Here is an 18450-nt window from a genome sequence, read left to right on the forward strand (position 1 = left end):
TTAGCAAATCATTTCTTTAGAAATACATACATATATACTAAAATGATGCTCAAGAAAGCAAAAACCAAGTAAATGATGTTATTCAAGATAACTGAGTATCTACGAATAGGGAATGCAATGGATCAGCTAGTCTCGTGAATAGCTTAATAGCATTGGTGATATTCTAGCTTTTTATTAATTAATTTTGTTCTTTGCCAATTCCATACAAAAATGTGGTGCACTCTGGCTACTCTCGCCTCCCAAACCTCATGCATCTTCCTCTTCATATTCCCATCCCAACCAATGACCATCCTCCCTACAGGTCCCTTTCCCATATTCATGTCATGTTTTGTTTTGTTCAATGAACCAATGAAATCAACTGAAGCCACACATTTGAGTATAGGTATGGAACTATCCAATTCAGCCAATAAATATTCCCCATCTCCCAGATTCTTTCAATAGCCAATAGTTCAGCAGGGAAGGCATAATGGCTATTCTTAGTTATCAACTTGAGTACATATGGAATTAACTAAGACCCAAAACTGGGGCACAACTATGAAGGATTTTTGCTTAATTTGAAGTGGGAAGACTTACCTCTAATCTAGATCTCTGAGGTAGGAAGACACACATTTAATACAGATCTTGAGGAGTGCACACACATCTTTAAACCAGACCTTTTAAACTGGAAAACCCACCTCTAATCTGGGCCATCCCTTCTGCTGGAAGCTGATACAAGGACGTGGAATAGGAAGCTTCTGCTCTTTGCCCTCGCCTCACTAGCAAGTCCATTCCTTCACTGCAATTAGAGTCTACTTCAGGATTACAGTCGTACTGAAGACCAGTTGAGAAATCCAGCCTCCTGGACTGAGCAACTACAAGATTCTTGGACTTTCTTTTCATAGCCAGCTATCGCTGAACTAACTGAACCACAGACTGTATGTCGTTCTAGAAAAATCTCTTTCTCTATATATTCAGAGATTCATTCTATAAGTTCCGTAACTCTAGAGAACCATCACTAATACAGAAGGGTAGGTACCCCACAAATCCCTCACAATTTATGACTATTTAATATCCAAGATAGTCCATCCTGCCCAGAAGACCAATGGCACTCTTGAGACTAGGACTCTCGTCACTCACCTCATCTCTGCCTGACATTTAGTAGGCACATCTTCTCAGGGACCATGTTTCCTATTTTAGTTTTTTTCCCCAATAGTAGACTTCTCCCAATAACAGGGCTTAATGTGGGAGCTCACACGTGTGTATCCCCGGCACTTGAGAGGCGAGGCAGAAGGAAGGTAAGAGTACTGGCCTCCTTGGTTAATTCCATGCCGGTTAATCCTGGCCAGCAGGGGTGACAGCAGCATCATCAGTGTCAAGAATCACTAGAGTCCAAGGGCAAATGAAGGTGTTGCTGAGATTGCCAGTTGCCTCTATGATTCTCAACATACAAGCATCATGCTGACATGAAAGATACACCCACAAGTGCTCACAGGAGTATATGCAAATTCCCAGGGCCCTATTTTCTGGGATGTGAAACTCTGCTAAAATAGATAACCAATAATGGCTGTAATTCTTTGCTTGCCTAACATGTGTCAAATAAAAACACAAATGATTTTCTCCACTGTATCTCATTTAGATCTCACAGCAGGCCTGGGAGGCAGAGGCCATATTATGTAAGACAGATTTGAGCCACGCCGTCTGAGTTCAAATCCCAATTCTGATATTTATTAGTTGTGTAACCTTAATCAACTCATTTAAGCTCCCAGTGTCATTTCCCTGACTATTTAATAAATACAACTATACTTAGAGTTGTGAGAATTAAATTAAGCACACAGATCAAGGGTTTAAAAAGTAAATGAATGCTATGCAAGCTCTCACTCCCATTTTGCAAAGAGAAAACCACCGTTGGAGAGGGACAGCATTTGTGTAAGGTTGACTAACGCTGGAGGAGCACCATTTGTGTAAGATTGACTAACGCTGGAGGAGCACCATTTCTTTAAGGTTGACTAACGTTGGAGAGGAACACCATTTGTGTAAGGTTGACTAACGTTGGAGAGGAGCACCATTTGTGTAAGGTTGACTAACGCTGGAGAGGAGCACCATTTGTGTAAGGTTGACTAACTAACGTTGGAGAGGGACACCATTTGTGTAAGGTTGACTAACGCTGGAGGAGCACCATTTGTGTAAGGTTGACTAACGTTGGAGAGGAACATCATTTGTGTAAGGTTGACTAACGCTGGAGAGGAACGCCATTTGTGTAAGGTTGACTAACGCTGGAGGAGCACCATTTGTGTAAGGTTGACTAACGTTGGAGAGGAACGCCATTTGTGTAAGGTTGACTAACGCTGGAGAGGAGCACCATTTGTGTAAGGTTGATGAAATAGAGCTAACTAGACTTCAGTTGTTCAAGTCCAAAGCCTGCATTTCAGATTTCACATCTCACATACTCCACCCCACCAGAAGCCTTTATTCTTTATTCTCTCTCTCTCTCTCTCTCTCTCTCTCTCTCTCTCTCTCTCTCTCTCTCTCTCTCTCTCTCTCTCTCGTGTGTGTGTGTGTGTGCACACCTGTGAGCATATGTGCCACAGCATACTTGTGGAGGTCAGAGAACAGCTTGCATGAGTGAATTTCTCCTTCCGCTGGGTTCTGAGATTCAAACTCGGGTAGCCCAGCTCAGCAGTGAGCACTTTTACCTCCTGAGCCATCTTACCAGCTCTCTACAAAAGCTTTTTAGACACCTTCAGCATCAAGACTTTCCCTACCACAGGTTTACATCAAATTTAGCATTCACATTAAATGCTGTTCTGTCCATTAGTCCTGTTTCTATTATTTTTATGACATTAATGATATGTTTCATCCTTTATTAGAATTTGGAAGTCACTGTTATTTCTGTACATTATATTTCCATAAAATCCCCACTCTCCCTGTTCGTATTTTTAGTGCAGCACATTCTTAAAAGCACTTCCACCTTTAATTGGCTGGGGAGCTGCATTACTCTATAGAAGGCAGGCATTATGCAGTGCTGTGTGGTGCCTGTGGTGTATTTCACATTAACGCTTCAACCAGCAGTATTTTTAGGACAGCCTCAAGAAAACATGAGTCATACTTAAAAGCATGCTAGAAATAGAAGCAAGATTTAAGACTGCACATTATGAACATCTGCAAAATAAACTGCCAAACTGCCATACATAACATAATAGAAACAGGTCCTGCGCATGAGAGAAAGCCCTAGCTGTGACTTCAGGCACAAGATGCCATGACCTTCTGGGAAGCCACTAAGAACAGCCTAGGGTCAAGACAGTATCAGGAAGCTTGATCTTACTGTCTAGGCTGTCCTTACCCTGTGAAGATAAAACATCTGGGTCACGTTGCCTGCATTTCTAAAGTCTTATCCCATGGCTTTCTACAAATAAAATTATAATTACTTCTGACTGCTTGTGCTGTCATATTCAAGAACTTCATGCTCTAAACTATGATTTTTCTCCCCACATAGCAGCCAAATCATCATTGATGTAAAGACTTAAAACTAAAATTAAGCACAGTTCCCTCATAATAAATCCTTGAAAACTATTGATTTTTTTGTATTCTAAGAAACAATATAATAATATAGTGAAAACACAAAGCATCTGCAGCCAAACAGTCCTAGCTGTAATTAATCATCCTGTCCTTAGAGGCCCTGGACAAGCATTTAGTCCATTCTGTGTTTAAGTTTTCTCATTTTTCAAAAGAGTTAATATTTGTCAGCTATGACCACCATGGGCACTAGCTATGAAAATACCTTGTTTAGTCTTGTTTAAGTCTGTCCATACCAGCAAAGCCCTGTCTCTGCTGTATGCCTGGACAGACATAGTGCAGACTAGGTGCAGGCTAAGTGTAGGCTATGTGCAGGCCAGGTGCAGGCCAGGTGCAGGCCAGGTGCAGGCCAGGTGCAGGCCAGGTGCAGGTCAGGTGCAGGCCAGGTGCAGGCCAGGTGCAGATCAGGTGCAGGCCAGGTGAAGGCCAGGTGCACACTAGGTGCAGGCTAGGTGCAGGCCAGGTGCAGGCTAGGTGCAGATCAGGTGCAGACTAGAAGGCCACTCAAATCACCTGCTGGGCCAAGAGAACACTCTGAAGAAATTACTGAGAACTGGGCACAGAATTTACCCCCAAGCTAACCCTTAGAGGCTGTGTCAGGGATTTCCCAGGGACATTTCATTTCACTCACCTCAATCACCCCATGAAAACTACACAGAGGGGTTGCAGAGCCCTGGGAGTCAGTTCCCAGCACCCACATGGTGACAGACGACCAACTGTAACTATAGTTCCATGAGATCTGACACTCTTTTCTGACCTTCATGGGTACCAGGCATGCATGCAGTACACACAAACATACATTCAGGCAAAATGTTAATACACATTTTAAAAAAATTACTCAGAAGGATCTAAACCCAGGCTACCAGGAGTCTGGTCGTTCTCCAATATACTTAGGGGTTGTAAAGAAAGCACAGTGGCCCTCCTCACTGCAAGTGAGTACGCTACTAAAATGTCACCTGCCTACTTGCTTCCGTCTGTTCCTGAAGGTAGTGGCAGCAGGGTGAAGACATGGAGGAGGGGTACAAAGTGATGTGTTCAAAGCCCAAGTCTTCATTATCTGCAACATAGTTCTGTGGACTAAATGGGTAAAAACTAAAATCACTCACACAGCTCTGTTTGGTGAGGATCTAGTATATGCTGAGCATCAAGAATACAAAGATGAGGATAGTAAGGTCCTTCCTTCAAGACGCCAAAAAGAAACAATATGTCTAGAAAACCTCAGTGTGTATAAAGCCCCTGAGTGAGCTGATGAGTCTTCAGCAAACATGCTGCAACCACAACTAGCTGAAAGGGGAACACCAGCTGAGTGTTCAGCCCAGATGAGGTTTTCCTTAAAATCAGAAAAGCCCATCAACGTAGATTAAGCAAATTATAGCATATCCATATATGAGTAAGTGTCACACTGTGCCTGTGTGTGAGGGGAATGCATAATCACTAGGATTTACATAGATATACAAAGAGGAGAGATCCCTGGAACTATGAAGATGGCAACAGGGTGAGAATGTGACTTCTCGATATACCTATTATGTTGTCTTAACATTTTAACCAAATAAGTAAATTATATTAATTTATAATTTATGTTTTAAAGTCAAGCTTTAGAAAATATTTAATATAAGACCATTTTCATAACACTCTTTTGTGAACATGGGCACAAAATAATATGGAGTATATTTTCTTTTTTGTACTTTTTCACAGGTATATGAAACAATGGCTCTAGTACCTAATATGATTTCCCTCCTACTGAATGGCCTGAGGTCCAATTAGTCGGTTGATGGTGACACTCACATGTTAGTGCCACATGTAAGTGTCACTTATTACACCTTTACGAATACCTTGCCAATGCTGATCACTGTTGTGGTTCATGGTGCAACAGCTTATTAATTGCTTCACTCCCTTGGCAGTTTGCATAGTATTTTCTGGAACCATGGAAGCAGGATTACAGGAAGAAAGCTCAAATCACTGGAGTCCTGGTTCCTGAGTGTATGTTGCAGAAGACACTGTCTTCCTCTGGCCCTTACAGTCTTCCTGACCCCTCTAACAGGGCCCCTGCACCTTGGCAAAGTCATGGAGACATCCCATTTGTTCTGCACGTTCCACCCTTATTCACAGCACTGGATGGCTTGCTGAGTTTCTGCACCAACCACCATCCACCAGGAAATAACTCCTCTGATGAGGTCTAACAGCTGTGCTAATCTATCAACCCCCCACCCACCCCTTAACTCTGTTTTGATGCAGTTTTGAGATAAATTCCCTAAGGCTTTCTTTGAAGTTGTTCTGCTGGCCAGGCAAGACTTGAACCTAGAATCCTCCTGCCTCACTCCCCTGATTAGCTAAGATTATAAACCTGCATCATCAAGCCTAGCTTCGCCTCAGACTCTTAATCCTATCTCTGCCTTCTAAATAACTGGACTTACAGACATGCACCGCCACACCCAGCACTTCTCAGTGTAAACTGGTGAGAACAGGCACTTTTGGTCTGACAGTCTGCAAGGCAATCTCTTTTGACTTTAGTAGCAGCTGTTGTCTCACGCTCCTGGAAAGTCACAGGAACTAATGCTTCTGCCAACGATATATCAGAATGCCATTTCCTGGACACGCTGTACCAGACAGTTTTCAACTCTGGTCAAGGTGATGTGTGAAAACTGGCACCTTACAAGGAAACCTGCCACTAGCTGGCTGTCATGCAGGGTTAGAGCACTGTTCACACACCCACTGGCCATTTATTCCTCTCTTTGGTTGTGCATACTGAAACCCTTGGCTTAAAGGAACTTCTACAACTCAGAAAAACCTTCAGTAATATAGCAGGATACAGAATAAACTAAAAAAAGTCAGTAGCCCTCCTTTACACAGACAATAAATGGGCTGAAAAATAAATCAGGGAAACATCACCCTTCACAATAGCCACAAATAACATAAAAAATCTGGGAGTAACCAACTCTAACCAAACAAGTGGAAGGCCTGTATAACAAGAACTTTAGATCTTTGAAGAAAGAAATTGAAGAGGAAACCAGAAAATGGAAACATCTCCGAAGCTCTTGGACAGGTAGAATTAACATAGTAATGGCAATTTTACCAAAAGCAATCTACAGATTCAATGAAATGCCCATCAAAATCCCAGCAAAATTCTTCACAGACCTCAAATGAACAATACTCAACTTCATATGGAAAAGTAAAAAGCCCAGGATAGCCAAAACATTCCTGTACAATAAAGAAACTTCTGGAGGCATCACAATCCCTGACTTCAAACTCTACTATAGAGCTACAGTACTGAAAACAGCCTGGTAGTGGTATAAAAACAGACAGGAGGACCAATGGAACTGAATCAAAGACCTGGATTTCAATCCACAAACCTACAAACACCTGATTTTTGACAAAGAAGCAAAAAATAGAAAATAGAAAAAAGAAAACATATTCAACAATTGGTGCTGGCATAACTAGATATCAGCATGCAGAAGAATGAAAACAGATCCAAATCTATCGCCATGCACAAAACCCAAGTCCAAATGGATCAAAGACCTCAACATAAAACCAACCACACTGAATCTCATAGAAGAGAAAGTGGGGCACGCCATTAATCCCAGCACTCAGGAGGCAGAGGCAGGTGGATCTCTGTGAGTTCAAGGCCAGCCTGGTCTACAAGAGCTAGTTCCAGGACAGGCTCTAAAACTACAGCAAAACCCTGTCTCGAAAAACCAAAAAAAAAAAAAAGAAGAAGAAGAAGAAGAAGAAGAAGAAGAGAAGGAGGAGGAGGAGGAGGAGGAGAGGAGGAGAAGGAGGAGGAGGAAGAGGAGGAGGAGGAGGAAGTGGAAAGTTGAACACATTGGCACAGGAGACCACTTCCTAAATATAATCCCAGTAGCACAGACACTGAAAGAAACAATTAATAAATGGAACCTCCTGAAACTGAGAAGCTTCTGTAAAGCAAAGGACAGAAAAAGGTAGCCTATAGAAAGGGAGAAGATCTTTACCAAACGCGCATGGGACAAAGGTCTGACCTCCAAAATATACAAAGAACTCAAGAAATTGGTCATCAAGAAACCAAATAATCCAATAAAAAAATGGGATACAGACCTAAACAGAAAACTCTCAACAGAGGATTTAAATGGCTGAAAGACACTTAAGGAAATGTTCAAAATCCTTAGTCATCAGAGAAATGCAAATCAAAGCAACTCTAACATTCTACCTTACATCTGTAAGAATGGACAATATCAAAAACACTGATGACAACTTATGCAGGAAAGGATGTGGGGTGAAGAGAACACTCCTCCATTGCTGGTAGGAGTGCAAACTGGTACAGCCCCTTTGGATTTCAGTATGGCAATTTCTCAGAAAGCTAGGCAAAAACCTACCTCAAAACCCAGCAATACCACTTTTGGATATATACCCAAAGGATACTCAATCATACCACAAGGACATGTGCTCAACTATGCTCATAGCAGCATTATTTGTCATAGCTAGAACCTGGAAATGACCTAAACGCCCCTCGACCGAAGAATGAAAAAGGAAAATGTGGTGCATTTACACAAAGGAATACTACATAGCAGAAAAAAATGATATCTTGAAACCTGGAGGCAGGAGCTGAAGCAGAGCTGAGCTGATAGAGGATGCTGCTTACTGGTTTGCTCCCCACGGCTCAGTCTGTAAGCCCCACCTGCCCAAAGACTAGGTAACATCCTGGGATTCTGAGAGTTGTGGTTCTTGGAAAACAACAAAGTCTCAAGGGAAAGTACAGCGGGCCTCTGGATTTTTGTCCATAGAAGTCACATGTGTCTAGAGGTCACTCAGCTGGAAAGTTTTCAGGTAGTGGTCCTGACCAAATTCCATATTTGTCAGTATTTAAAATTTTAATAAAAGCTTGCTTTAATTTAATAAAAATGGAACTGGATTTTTTTTCTAGCGAGTATCAGGGCTAAGAGTGAAAGGAGAGGAAAATGAGAGCACGGGATGATGAGTGTGACCAGATGTATTATATGCATGTCTAAAATGTCAATGAATTAAAACAACAGATGCACAAAGGTCTTAAGCACTGGAGGCCTTGCCTCTTTCACATTTCCTCAACCTCCGCCTCTACTAAGAAAGAGGCTTGGGTAATGCTTCCCCTTTGTGCAACCTTTGTACAAATAGCTGCAATGATTGTTCTACAATATTTACACTGACACAAAAATCACATCGTTTCTCCATGTTATCCTGTCATTTATGATGTTGATGAATTTCTCAAACCTTTGAATTATTTATAAACTAAAGCAGTGGGGGGGGAGTCTTCAATCCTGTGATCCATTTGAAAAGCATAACGTTGTATGTAATTCTTACAGAAATCTTTGGGGCCTAATTGCTTGGATAAAAGTTTGGTGTGTCCAGTGACCTTAAATGGCCTCAATATAATTGTCTGCAGGTGGCAACTAGATTATGCAAGGAATCAAGAGTCCCTCTGAGGTGGGTTTAAAGTTGTCTCTTAAAACCCTGCTTCCTGGGGAGCACTACCTGAAAGGCTCTGGAAGAAATACTTTCTTTGATACAAAGTATTTTAACTTCAAGCACAAAATATAAAAGAATATCTTTTTTAAAAAAAGCTGCTGACTTCATCTAAGCCTTGAGATTCAGTTTTCACACAAAACAGCAAAAAGCCTTCAATTATCCACTCCAACACTTACAGGTGAGAGACAGGACTAAGATGCCACAGGGCAGTTATAATGGAAAAGGCAGGAGCTGACAGGCCCTCGATAATAAACCCACTGGTGTGATGTGCAGGCCCAGGGCTAGCGGCTGAACTAAAAGCTGTCCCAGGGTGCCCCACACTGAGAAGACAGCAGCAGCTCAGGTGAGAAGTCAACAAGTGCCTGTAGGACAGCAAGCACAGCCATCTCAGGTGGCAGTGAGAAGACAATCCTGCTTTCTGTGTCTGCCAGGGATGCTGGGTCCCGGTCCCTGTCACCTGGCAGTGGCAGGGCTTTTATCACTGTGCACACTGTGCCTCTGCTTTTCCCTGCTTGTGCTGCTTTCCCAGAGCTCTAAAAGTCTGGTAAGGACAGAAACAAACAGCTCTGTCACACCACTAGGTCAGCACTTCTTTTCAGCATCATTCATACTTAGGTCCAGATGAAGTTTCCAATCTCTCGTGCTTCCTTCCATTGCAGGGTAAATAAATTCCAAGGAAAAGCAAGTGTACCTTGAAGTCCCGGAGGCATTTGAGAAGATAAGCAGGAAATCAAGCTAAAATCAGAAAGTCTGGGCTTTGCCTCCCTCTCCCGCCCCCCATCTTCTGACCTCTTCCTTGTGTTTGACTTCCCCAGCTAGTAAGGGAGAATAACAGTCCCTTCTACGAAAAAGCCCATCATCCTATGCTTCATCGTAAATATTAGCTATCCAAAATATAAAGAATATCCTTAGAATAAGCTAAACTGAAACATAAATACAGTGCTAAAAAATGGGAATCAAACTTTCCAAAACCCCCACCATTTCCAAAGTATTTTATTTATCAATGTGTATACAGTGTGTGCCTCGCCTCTGTGTATACATGTACATGTGCGTATATGTGTGCATGTGCATGTGGAGGCTGGAGGTTGATGCTGGGTGTCTTACTCTATTGTGGACACCTTACACTTTGAAGACAGAGTCTCTGTGGACCCGAACCTCACCAATTGGCTCCACTGGTCAGCGAGTTCAGGAGACACACCTACCTCCACCCACTGCACTCTCCAGCAGTGGAGCTACAGACCACATCTGGCTTTATGTGGGTCTCGTGCTTGCATTGCAGGCACCTGACCAAATAAGCATCTCCCCCAAGAATCTATTTTTACAACTCCAAAAGGAAAGAAAATGCTTCAGAATTCCTTCAGAGCCTAAAGCCATAGCCTCTCATCGATTATGTGATGGTGAAACTAAAGAACTCTAATTCCCCTTTTGCAACCATTCTTTGGAAAGCGAGAGAAAGCTCACAAGCACAGTATCTGGATACAGTAAGTACACAAAACATACACTTTTCTGTCTGATCATCACGCAGCTGCTGCACTTTACCTGGGTAGACACTTGAGAAGATTAATTCACCACTCACAACCTCCTTTCCAAGTCCAACACCTAATCATCTTTATCTAACAAATGGATGAAATAGTAGAGACCACTAACAATTTACTAAGCAAAACATATGCTACCACTGTCTTGATATGCAAAAGGTGGCAGGTGAGGATATTGAGCACAGAGAACAGTGACAGACAGGAAACACAAGCAGACGCAAACAGCTTCTGAAGGCTACTCAGTTACTTTCAGAACAAAGTCTTCAGGTACATTTCAAAGGGCAAGCTATAAATGAACAAACGGGGTTCTTAAAGATGCTCCCATATGGGTCCTATGAAAATGGTAAAATCTGGAAGCATTAAGGAAGATATTATGGTGGGCGCTCTGCCGCTATGCTGGGTTTGGTGAGGGTTTTTTTTTTTTTTTTTTTTTTGGTTTTTTTCAAGACAGGGTTTCTCTGTAGCTTTGGAGCCTGTCCTGGAACTAGCTCTTGTAGCCCAGGCTGGCCTTGAACTCACAGAGATCTGCCTGCCTCTGCCTCGTGAGTGCTGGGATTAAAGGCGTGCGCCACCACCGCCCAGCCTTGGTGAGGGTTTTTAGTAACCGTTGAGAATCTTGTATTTAGGAATACTTACACATTGGAGCTTAACTGTTATCAGCCGACATGCCCAGCCCAGATTTCCCATTTTTAAGGAGGACTGAGAGAAGAAAAGAGTATTTTCAGTGTGTCTTAAGATCATGACCCTTCCTAACCCTCACACTCAGCAGTGCCACTCACAAGGCAGCAAATGTAAGGGTCCAGGAATCAGACTCGGGGAAGAGCTGTCAGTGGATACAGGACTGACTTGGAAACGGCCACCCCGAGTCCTCCAAACCGCAGAGGAACCTGCGCCTGCCCACAGACCCGTCATCAGACACCACATCACATGTCAGGCACTGCCTACGGTCACCTCCTGCGATCGACTGTCTCCCTGTGTCCTAACTAGATCCATATGGCTGAAACTGCCAGCTCCACAGAGTCAAGCAGACCTGGGAATTGTACACCCTAGAGAATTCACACAGCTGAAAGTAGCACAGCCAAATGTTTAAGCGCAATCTTCACCCTCAGCAAGTACTTCCCTGAGACCTGAAACTAAGTTTTCCTATTTTCTAATAAGAAACAGTATTCTTCCTAAACTCCCAAATGTATTATGAAAAATGCACTACATTCATAATAAGAAAAGACCTGGAAGTCAAAGAAAATGATTTTTCTTCTTAATCTTGTACTCATAGCATGAAGGTATTACAGGTCTATTTTCTTAATTTTTCTGCAGACATGTATAACAATTTGTTGAAGAATGTATGTCATTAGCCTTAACCCTAGAATAGAAAACCTGTCTGTTCCAATAATGCTCATAGACATAACCATTAAATAATGAATCTTAAAAATAAATGTTCTCGACTACCACTGTTGGGATGAGGAGGGCTGCAAGAGCATTTCACATCAAGTTAACAACCAGAACAAAACAGCCCATCTATTAAAACAAAAACACAGTTTTTCTTGAAACTCAGCACACAGTTAAGAATTCAAAGGCACTTGTCACAAGCCTGGCAATCTGGGTTTAATCCCTAGGACCACACAGTAGGAGAAATCAGCTCCTACAAATCGTTCTCTAACTCTACAAATGCCCTGTGGCATGTGAGTGCCCACATACCTATTGGCATGCGCACGCACACACACACACACACACACACACACAAATTACTTAATTAACTATAACAATCCCAATCTTTAAAAATGACTGATAAAATATGTAAGTCCAATGCTCCAGTATTGGGAGTCAAGGGCAGAACATCACTCTAAAGCCAGAAGACATTTAAAGAATAACGAAGAGAGTCTCCTGAGTGGCTTTATGCCAGCTGTGTGGCCGGACACACTTGCAGTCTTAGATGTCAGGAGACTGAGGTAGCATGATCTCCACTTGAGCTTAAGAGTTCAAAGTCTGAGCAACATAACAAAAACGAGACTAGAAGACAAATTTCCAAACTGAGATGAAATAAAAACAGAACCATAAATTTCTTAGAAAAAGACATAGATATCATCACAAAGGAGCAGAAGTCAAGATAAACAATCTGATACAATCAAATACCAAACAACCAAGGTAGCAATGAAAAGTACAACTAAACAAACTGATTGAGAAAAAGTATGGTTATAATTCAAAAGATCTGAAGTTATAATATATGAGAATCTGTGGAAATCAGTTTTAAAAGGCAAACAACTCAATACCCTCAAATGGGAAAAGCGGCTTTAGCAAGCATTAGTAAGCAGAGATATGAAAACAGTCAGTGAGTAAAAGGAAATAATACCATGTACCTCACTGCTCCTCCAGGAAAAGCAAACAATGTGAGAGATCAATTCTAGTGATCTCCTATTAGTAGAGCAACAGAGAAAGGACCTCTGAACATCCATCTCTCCATTTAAGAAACAAATGAGAATACTGACAAAAATTGTCCAAATAAATTTTCCCAAAACTCTAGAAATTAGCAAAAGGCTTTCAATCGGCTGATAGACATCAATTGAAGGAAAATGGGAGGACCAAGGTTAGGAGGTTTGGCGATGCTTTTATTATTCCACCCCAGCCACCCAGACTCCAAGGTATCTAGTAAACCAGCCACCCACCATCACAGCGAGCACCAGGAAACACCTAGCAGTGGCTGAAGGGGACAAAACAGACCACTCCCAGAGAACTATTCCCCAGGCAGGTCTGGCAGTTCTCTCCAACATCGTTCTCAGAACCCATCCTTAGTTAACCTGCTCGGAGCTCATTGTGTAGAATCAGCACTGTGCACCCCCCAAAAGCAGCGACAATTATTCAACATTACAGCTGCCTGCAGCAGAGAAACCATTAGAGTTAAAGGGGGATGATCAAAAAATAGTAAAAAAAAAAAAAAAACAAAAAAACTTTTAAAAGAATAGATGTTCACCCGAGGCTCCAAATAAGCTTAAGAACCAAGAGGGCCAAGCATATATGTGGGCGAATACTAGGAAGATCTATGTCTGCTTTTGGCTGACCCTGAGGGTCTGCACAAGCAGAAAGAAGGTAAAGGCACGTTCACAGGAGAATGAGGCACACCCAGGGCGGTGCACACCCTGATGTCCAGCAGAGCTGTGGAGATCATGCCGCGTGCTATCCTCAGTCAATCCTTATTTTAAGAGGTAGAAGCTTTCAGCTGTGCCTAGCCTTGAGTAGCTCCATCTTTTCAAACAGCAGTGTCCTGCTGTCTTCTGTTGCCGTGATAAACGACATTACCAAACAACCTATAGCCTGCACATCATGTCACACTCCAACACTTAGGAAGTGGGGGCAGGAACTTAAGCAGAAGTCATAAAGGAATGCCACTTACTGTCTTGCTTTCTATGGCTTGCTCAATCTGATTTCTCATACAACACAGGACCATCTGCCCATCACACAGAATGAGCTGGACCCTCCTATATCAGTAATTAATTTTTTTATTAATTTTTTTAAAAAAATGTCCATAGACATGCTTACAGTCCAGTCTGATGGAGGCAATTCCTTAATGGAGGTTGCCTCTTCCCAGGAGACTCTAGCTTGTGTTGAGTTGGCAAAACCTAACCAGCACACAGTTGGCTAGATTTTAAGAGCAAATGTTGAGGGAGAGTGACTCAGCATCTTGTCTGCATGAGTAAACAACCACCATCTGTCTAGTTCCACCAGGGCACAGACTGATGGCGAACACTCACATAAATAAAATATGGACTTACCAAGTTAGATCAGGAACACAACTAAACAATATCTGAAAACATCCGAGACATGTGCCTATCAATCACACCAGGTGTAACTCCCACTCCTGGTACTAAATAGACCCATCCCACCCCCACCCCCTCATTCCTTGCATTTGGCTTCTCTGAACAAGTTTGTGCCTGCAGTTTGGAAAATTTCTTACCTGATACTTCCAGACATTTTCCTTGCCTCTGTCCAAGTTCTAAGTCTCTGCTTTCAGATCAGGCAGTTTGAACTCTGCAGCCTCTTTAGCCCTTTCTTAGTCATTCTGTATACCCACGCACACACGCACCCACAACTGTGTCAGATAAAATATGTAATCTTGGAATTAATATAATTGATACTGAAGTAAAACAGGCAAGGTTGCCAATGACCACGATCATCAAGTGAGCTCAGTAGTACTTAGGGTGATGTCAAGAGATTGACGCAGCTTTGTGAATTTTTGTTAATCAATAAATTCTGACTTTGTAGAAAGACTTCAACCTGTTTCTAATATGGTACGGTCACAACAAAAGCCCCTCAGTAAAAACCAAGAGAACTGCTGCTTCAGGACATTTAAGAAAGTTGTGTGCTCATTTGGTGATCACTAAACTAAAGGGAAACCTTAACAACCAAGGATGATAAAGAATACAATGTAGAGAGATAGTTAAGCAAAGTGACTTAAAGTAGCAGCAACAACAATTTCTACAAAAAGACTGGTTTCCGCAGCTGCCACATTACTTTAAATGTGCACTTTCAACAAAAGAAGCTACGAGAACAAAGAAATGAGAAAGTATGGCTCAGAAGTGCATAGAAAGAAAGAGTTAATGAAAGTTGTCCGAGGAGGCTGGAAGTGTCCTCAGTGGCAAACTGAGACAGGCAGACAAACAGACACTTAGCAGTCATGTCTGCTGGCTAGTTTTTGTCAGCTTGACACAAACATGTTCATCTGGGAAGACAGAATCTTGATAACTGCCTCCGTTAGGTTAGCCTGTAAGCAAACCTGTGGGCCATTTTCTTGATACATGCTTGATGTGGGGAGGCCAGTTCACTGTGGGCAGTGCCCTGGGCAGGTGGTTCTGGGTGGCAGAAGAAAGCAGGCTGAGCAAGCTGATGAGTGACATTCCTCCCACGGTCTCTGCTCCATCTGACCTCAAGATTCCTTACTTTGCCATCTTGCTCGCTCACTTCCCTCAGGTTGACTGTGACCTGGAAGTTGTAAGATAAATCCCTACCTCCCCAAGCTACTTTTGGTCATGGTGTTAATCACAGCAATAGAAAGACAACTAGGACAACAAGCATTGGCTATTATAAATATGTCCTAAGCATGAAAAGAAACCAAGTAGGGAATTAAAGGACAGCATGACATCAATGTGTCAAACAATGTCACTAGACAGAAACTATCTTAAAACTTCCAACAGACGTTATGAACTTAGAAGCTACAGTAAGTAAAAGCTAAGAGGCAGATGTGAACAGGTACCAGAATCATGTGATGTAAAGAAAAATCCTGAATGGATGCAGAAGAAGGCAAGTGTGCTAAGGGCTAATCCTTCCCAAGGTCAACCTAATTGCCCAGGATATGAGAACAGTACTTTAAGTTTTTTGAGAGACAACGTGAAATTATTTTGAGCAATGAAGTGACTGCAAGTCATTTGACAAATGCCGATCAAAACCCCACGCTATCAAGAGGATGGCTACAGCTAAAAAGGCAGAGCCTGGCAACACAGGCCTCTAGTCCCAGAGATACATTGGACTAAGACAGAGAGATCAAAGGCTGGCTGAGTAACACCGTGAATTCAAAGTCACGCCCTGCCTGAGATTCTAACGAACTCTGAGAAGCCCAGGGCGCAGCTCAATGGAGAGTGCTCATACAGAAGTCATGAAGCCCGGCTCCAGTCCCAGCATCTCAAACACCACCAGCCAAAGGAGACAGTAAAGTAGTGATGAGGGATGGGAGACAGGGATCACCGTACACTGACGGCGTGTAAGATGTGAGACTGGTTTGGAATCATGTTGGTAATTACTCAAAACTTGAAACAGCGTTACAGTATGGCCAAGCAACTCCTTTCCTCTGTCTATTTGCAACAACAAAACCATTTTGTATAAAATTTTCTATAATATTTGCAATAGACCCAACTAGAAACAATGCCCATCCAAATGCCCATCAACTAAAGAATAAGTAAAATAAATGTAAACTATTCATATAATGGGATAGTATTCAGTCATAAAGAGCAATGAAGTAATGCATGCTACAACATCAAACTACTCTAAAAACATCCCACTGATAAAATAAGCCAGATAGAGAAAGCATTTGGTATATGACCCCACTGCCAAGACATGTCCAGGGCAGGCAACTGCAGAGCAACATATAATCCAGCAGCAGTGACTGCCCAAAGCTAGAGATGAGGAGAGGAGAAAGGAGGGCATGGAAGGAGTGACCATCAACGCTCATGCTTTCTGGCTTTTCCTTTAGGAGTACCAAAGCTGCTCTGAGGTGAGGCAGTGGTGACGACTACATGGCTCAGGACAACTAGGAAGCACTGGACGGTTATTCTAAGAGGGTGGACTTTGGGCCTGGAGAGACAGATCAGCAGTTAAGAGCATCGCTGCTCTTGAAGAAGACCCAGATTCAGACCCCAACCCAGACATCACATGGCACACAAGCACTTTTAATTTCAGAGCCAGGGGATCTGATACGCTGCTGGGCTCTCCAGGCACATGCTCACATGCACTGTACATACATACACTCAGGCACACACACATACATAAAATAACTCTTCTTTAAATGTGAACTGTATAGTGTATAGTGTAGGAATTAAATCTCAATAAAGAAAATTTACAACAATGGATATGTTCAGCAACATCGATGAACCTCAAATTCATCTTCTTAGTGGAAAGAAGGCAGATGCATGCATACATACATTACACACACACACTATGGCGCTATTTTCATAAAGTTAGAGAATAGATGCAGCTGACTGAGTATTGCAAAGAAGAGAATAGTGGTTTCCATGCAGGGAAAGCAAAGACACAGAAGAAACAGAGGTGATGATCATGATGTTCACACAAGTGACCAAAACTAACCAAATAAAAACTTATTTTCACTACACGTGTTTTCTTATATCTAATGTCCAGCTCCAGTCACAGTATGTAATGAATATGGACACTTCTGACAGAAGCCATAATCGCGGAAAGGGGATGCCTCGGACAGATATAGCCACTCCAAAACAAATGACAGAAACTGAGAAAAGCACTATGCACTATACTGTATGAAACTGACAACAGCACATTGGGTTTATAGCAGCTCTAATTATTTATTTAATGCCCACAATAAAAGCTTAAAATGTACTAATTCACAAGTAACATTTCTTACTGTAGTTCTGTGGGACAAGTTCCGGGTTCTTGGGTGTTTTCAGCTTGTAGGACACATCTCCAATATTAACTGTATCACCTGAAAAAGAAGAAACACAATCATTACAGGAGACAAGTGACGTACACCATCCTCTTGCAATGACAATCCTCGGGACCTCCAAGGTGGAACACTACACAAATGTACCAGGTACACACCTGACATTGCCATCCACAGTGTAAGCCACACCAGAAAGAAGTGAGCACTGAGGAAATTTACATTTCAGGAGCCAGGCTGTCAAAACACACTATCAACCAGACTTATGCTTTATGTCAACAGCAATACTAATTCAGGCAACAACTATACAGAAAAAATAATGTTTTGAAGTTTTAATTTTTTAGCATCTATTCACTTATATTAGGAGGATGTGTATTTGTAAAGGTCAGAGGGAACCACCTCACTGACCTGTTCAGATTTTACTCTAGCTACTTTTAACATCTGACTCTACGTTCCCCACAGACTCATGACTTGAACACACAGCTGTGTGTTCAATTTCAAGAGAGTCTGGTGGAACCTAGGTGAGAAGAACAAGTCACTGGGGGTAAGCTAAGCCCTTAGGGTATCTCTGGACATTTTCTTCCTCTGGTCCAGGCCCCTGTGAATACAAGTGCCCTGTGCCATCCCTTCCCCACCATAATCGACTGAACTGTCTGAAAGTAGAAGCCAAATAAATGTTTTTCCTCTAAAATATCTATGCCAAGTAATTTGGTCACAGTG

The 18450-nt window shown here is 42.3% G+C and overlaps 1 protein-coding gene across 3 annotated transcripts in view; it reads right to left on the reverse strand.

Moving 5' to 3' along the window:
- Vwa8 (von Willebrand factor A domain containing 8) overlaps positions 1-18450 on the reverse strand; it is a 319412-nt gene that overhangs the window by 280457 nt on the left and 20505 nt on the right. For all 3 annotated transcript variants that reach the window (XM_038310723.2, XM_038310725.1, XM_038310726.1), the window contains exon 2: positions 17698-17775. In XM_038310723.2, coding sequence (XP_038166651.1) covers positions 17698-17775 — 78 coding nt within the window. The remainder of the gene's footprint in view (positions 1-17697; positions 17776-18450) is intronic.

Source organism: Arvicola amphibius, chromosome 13, assembly GCF_903992535.2.
Source record: "Arvicola amphibius chromosome 13, mArvAmp1.2, whole genome shotgun sequence".
NCBI lineage: Eukaryota > Metazoa > Chordata > Mammalia > Rodentia > Cricetidae > Arvicola > Arvicola amphibius.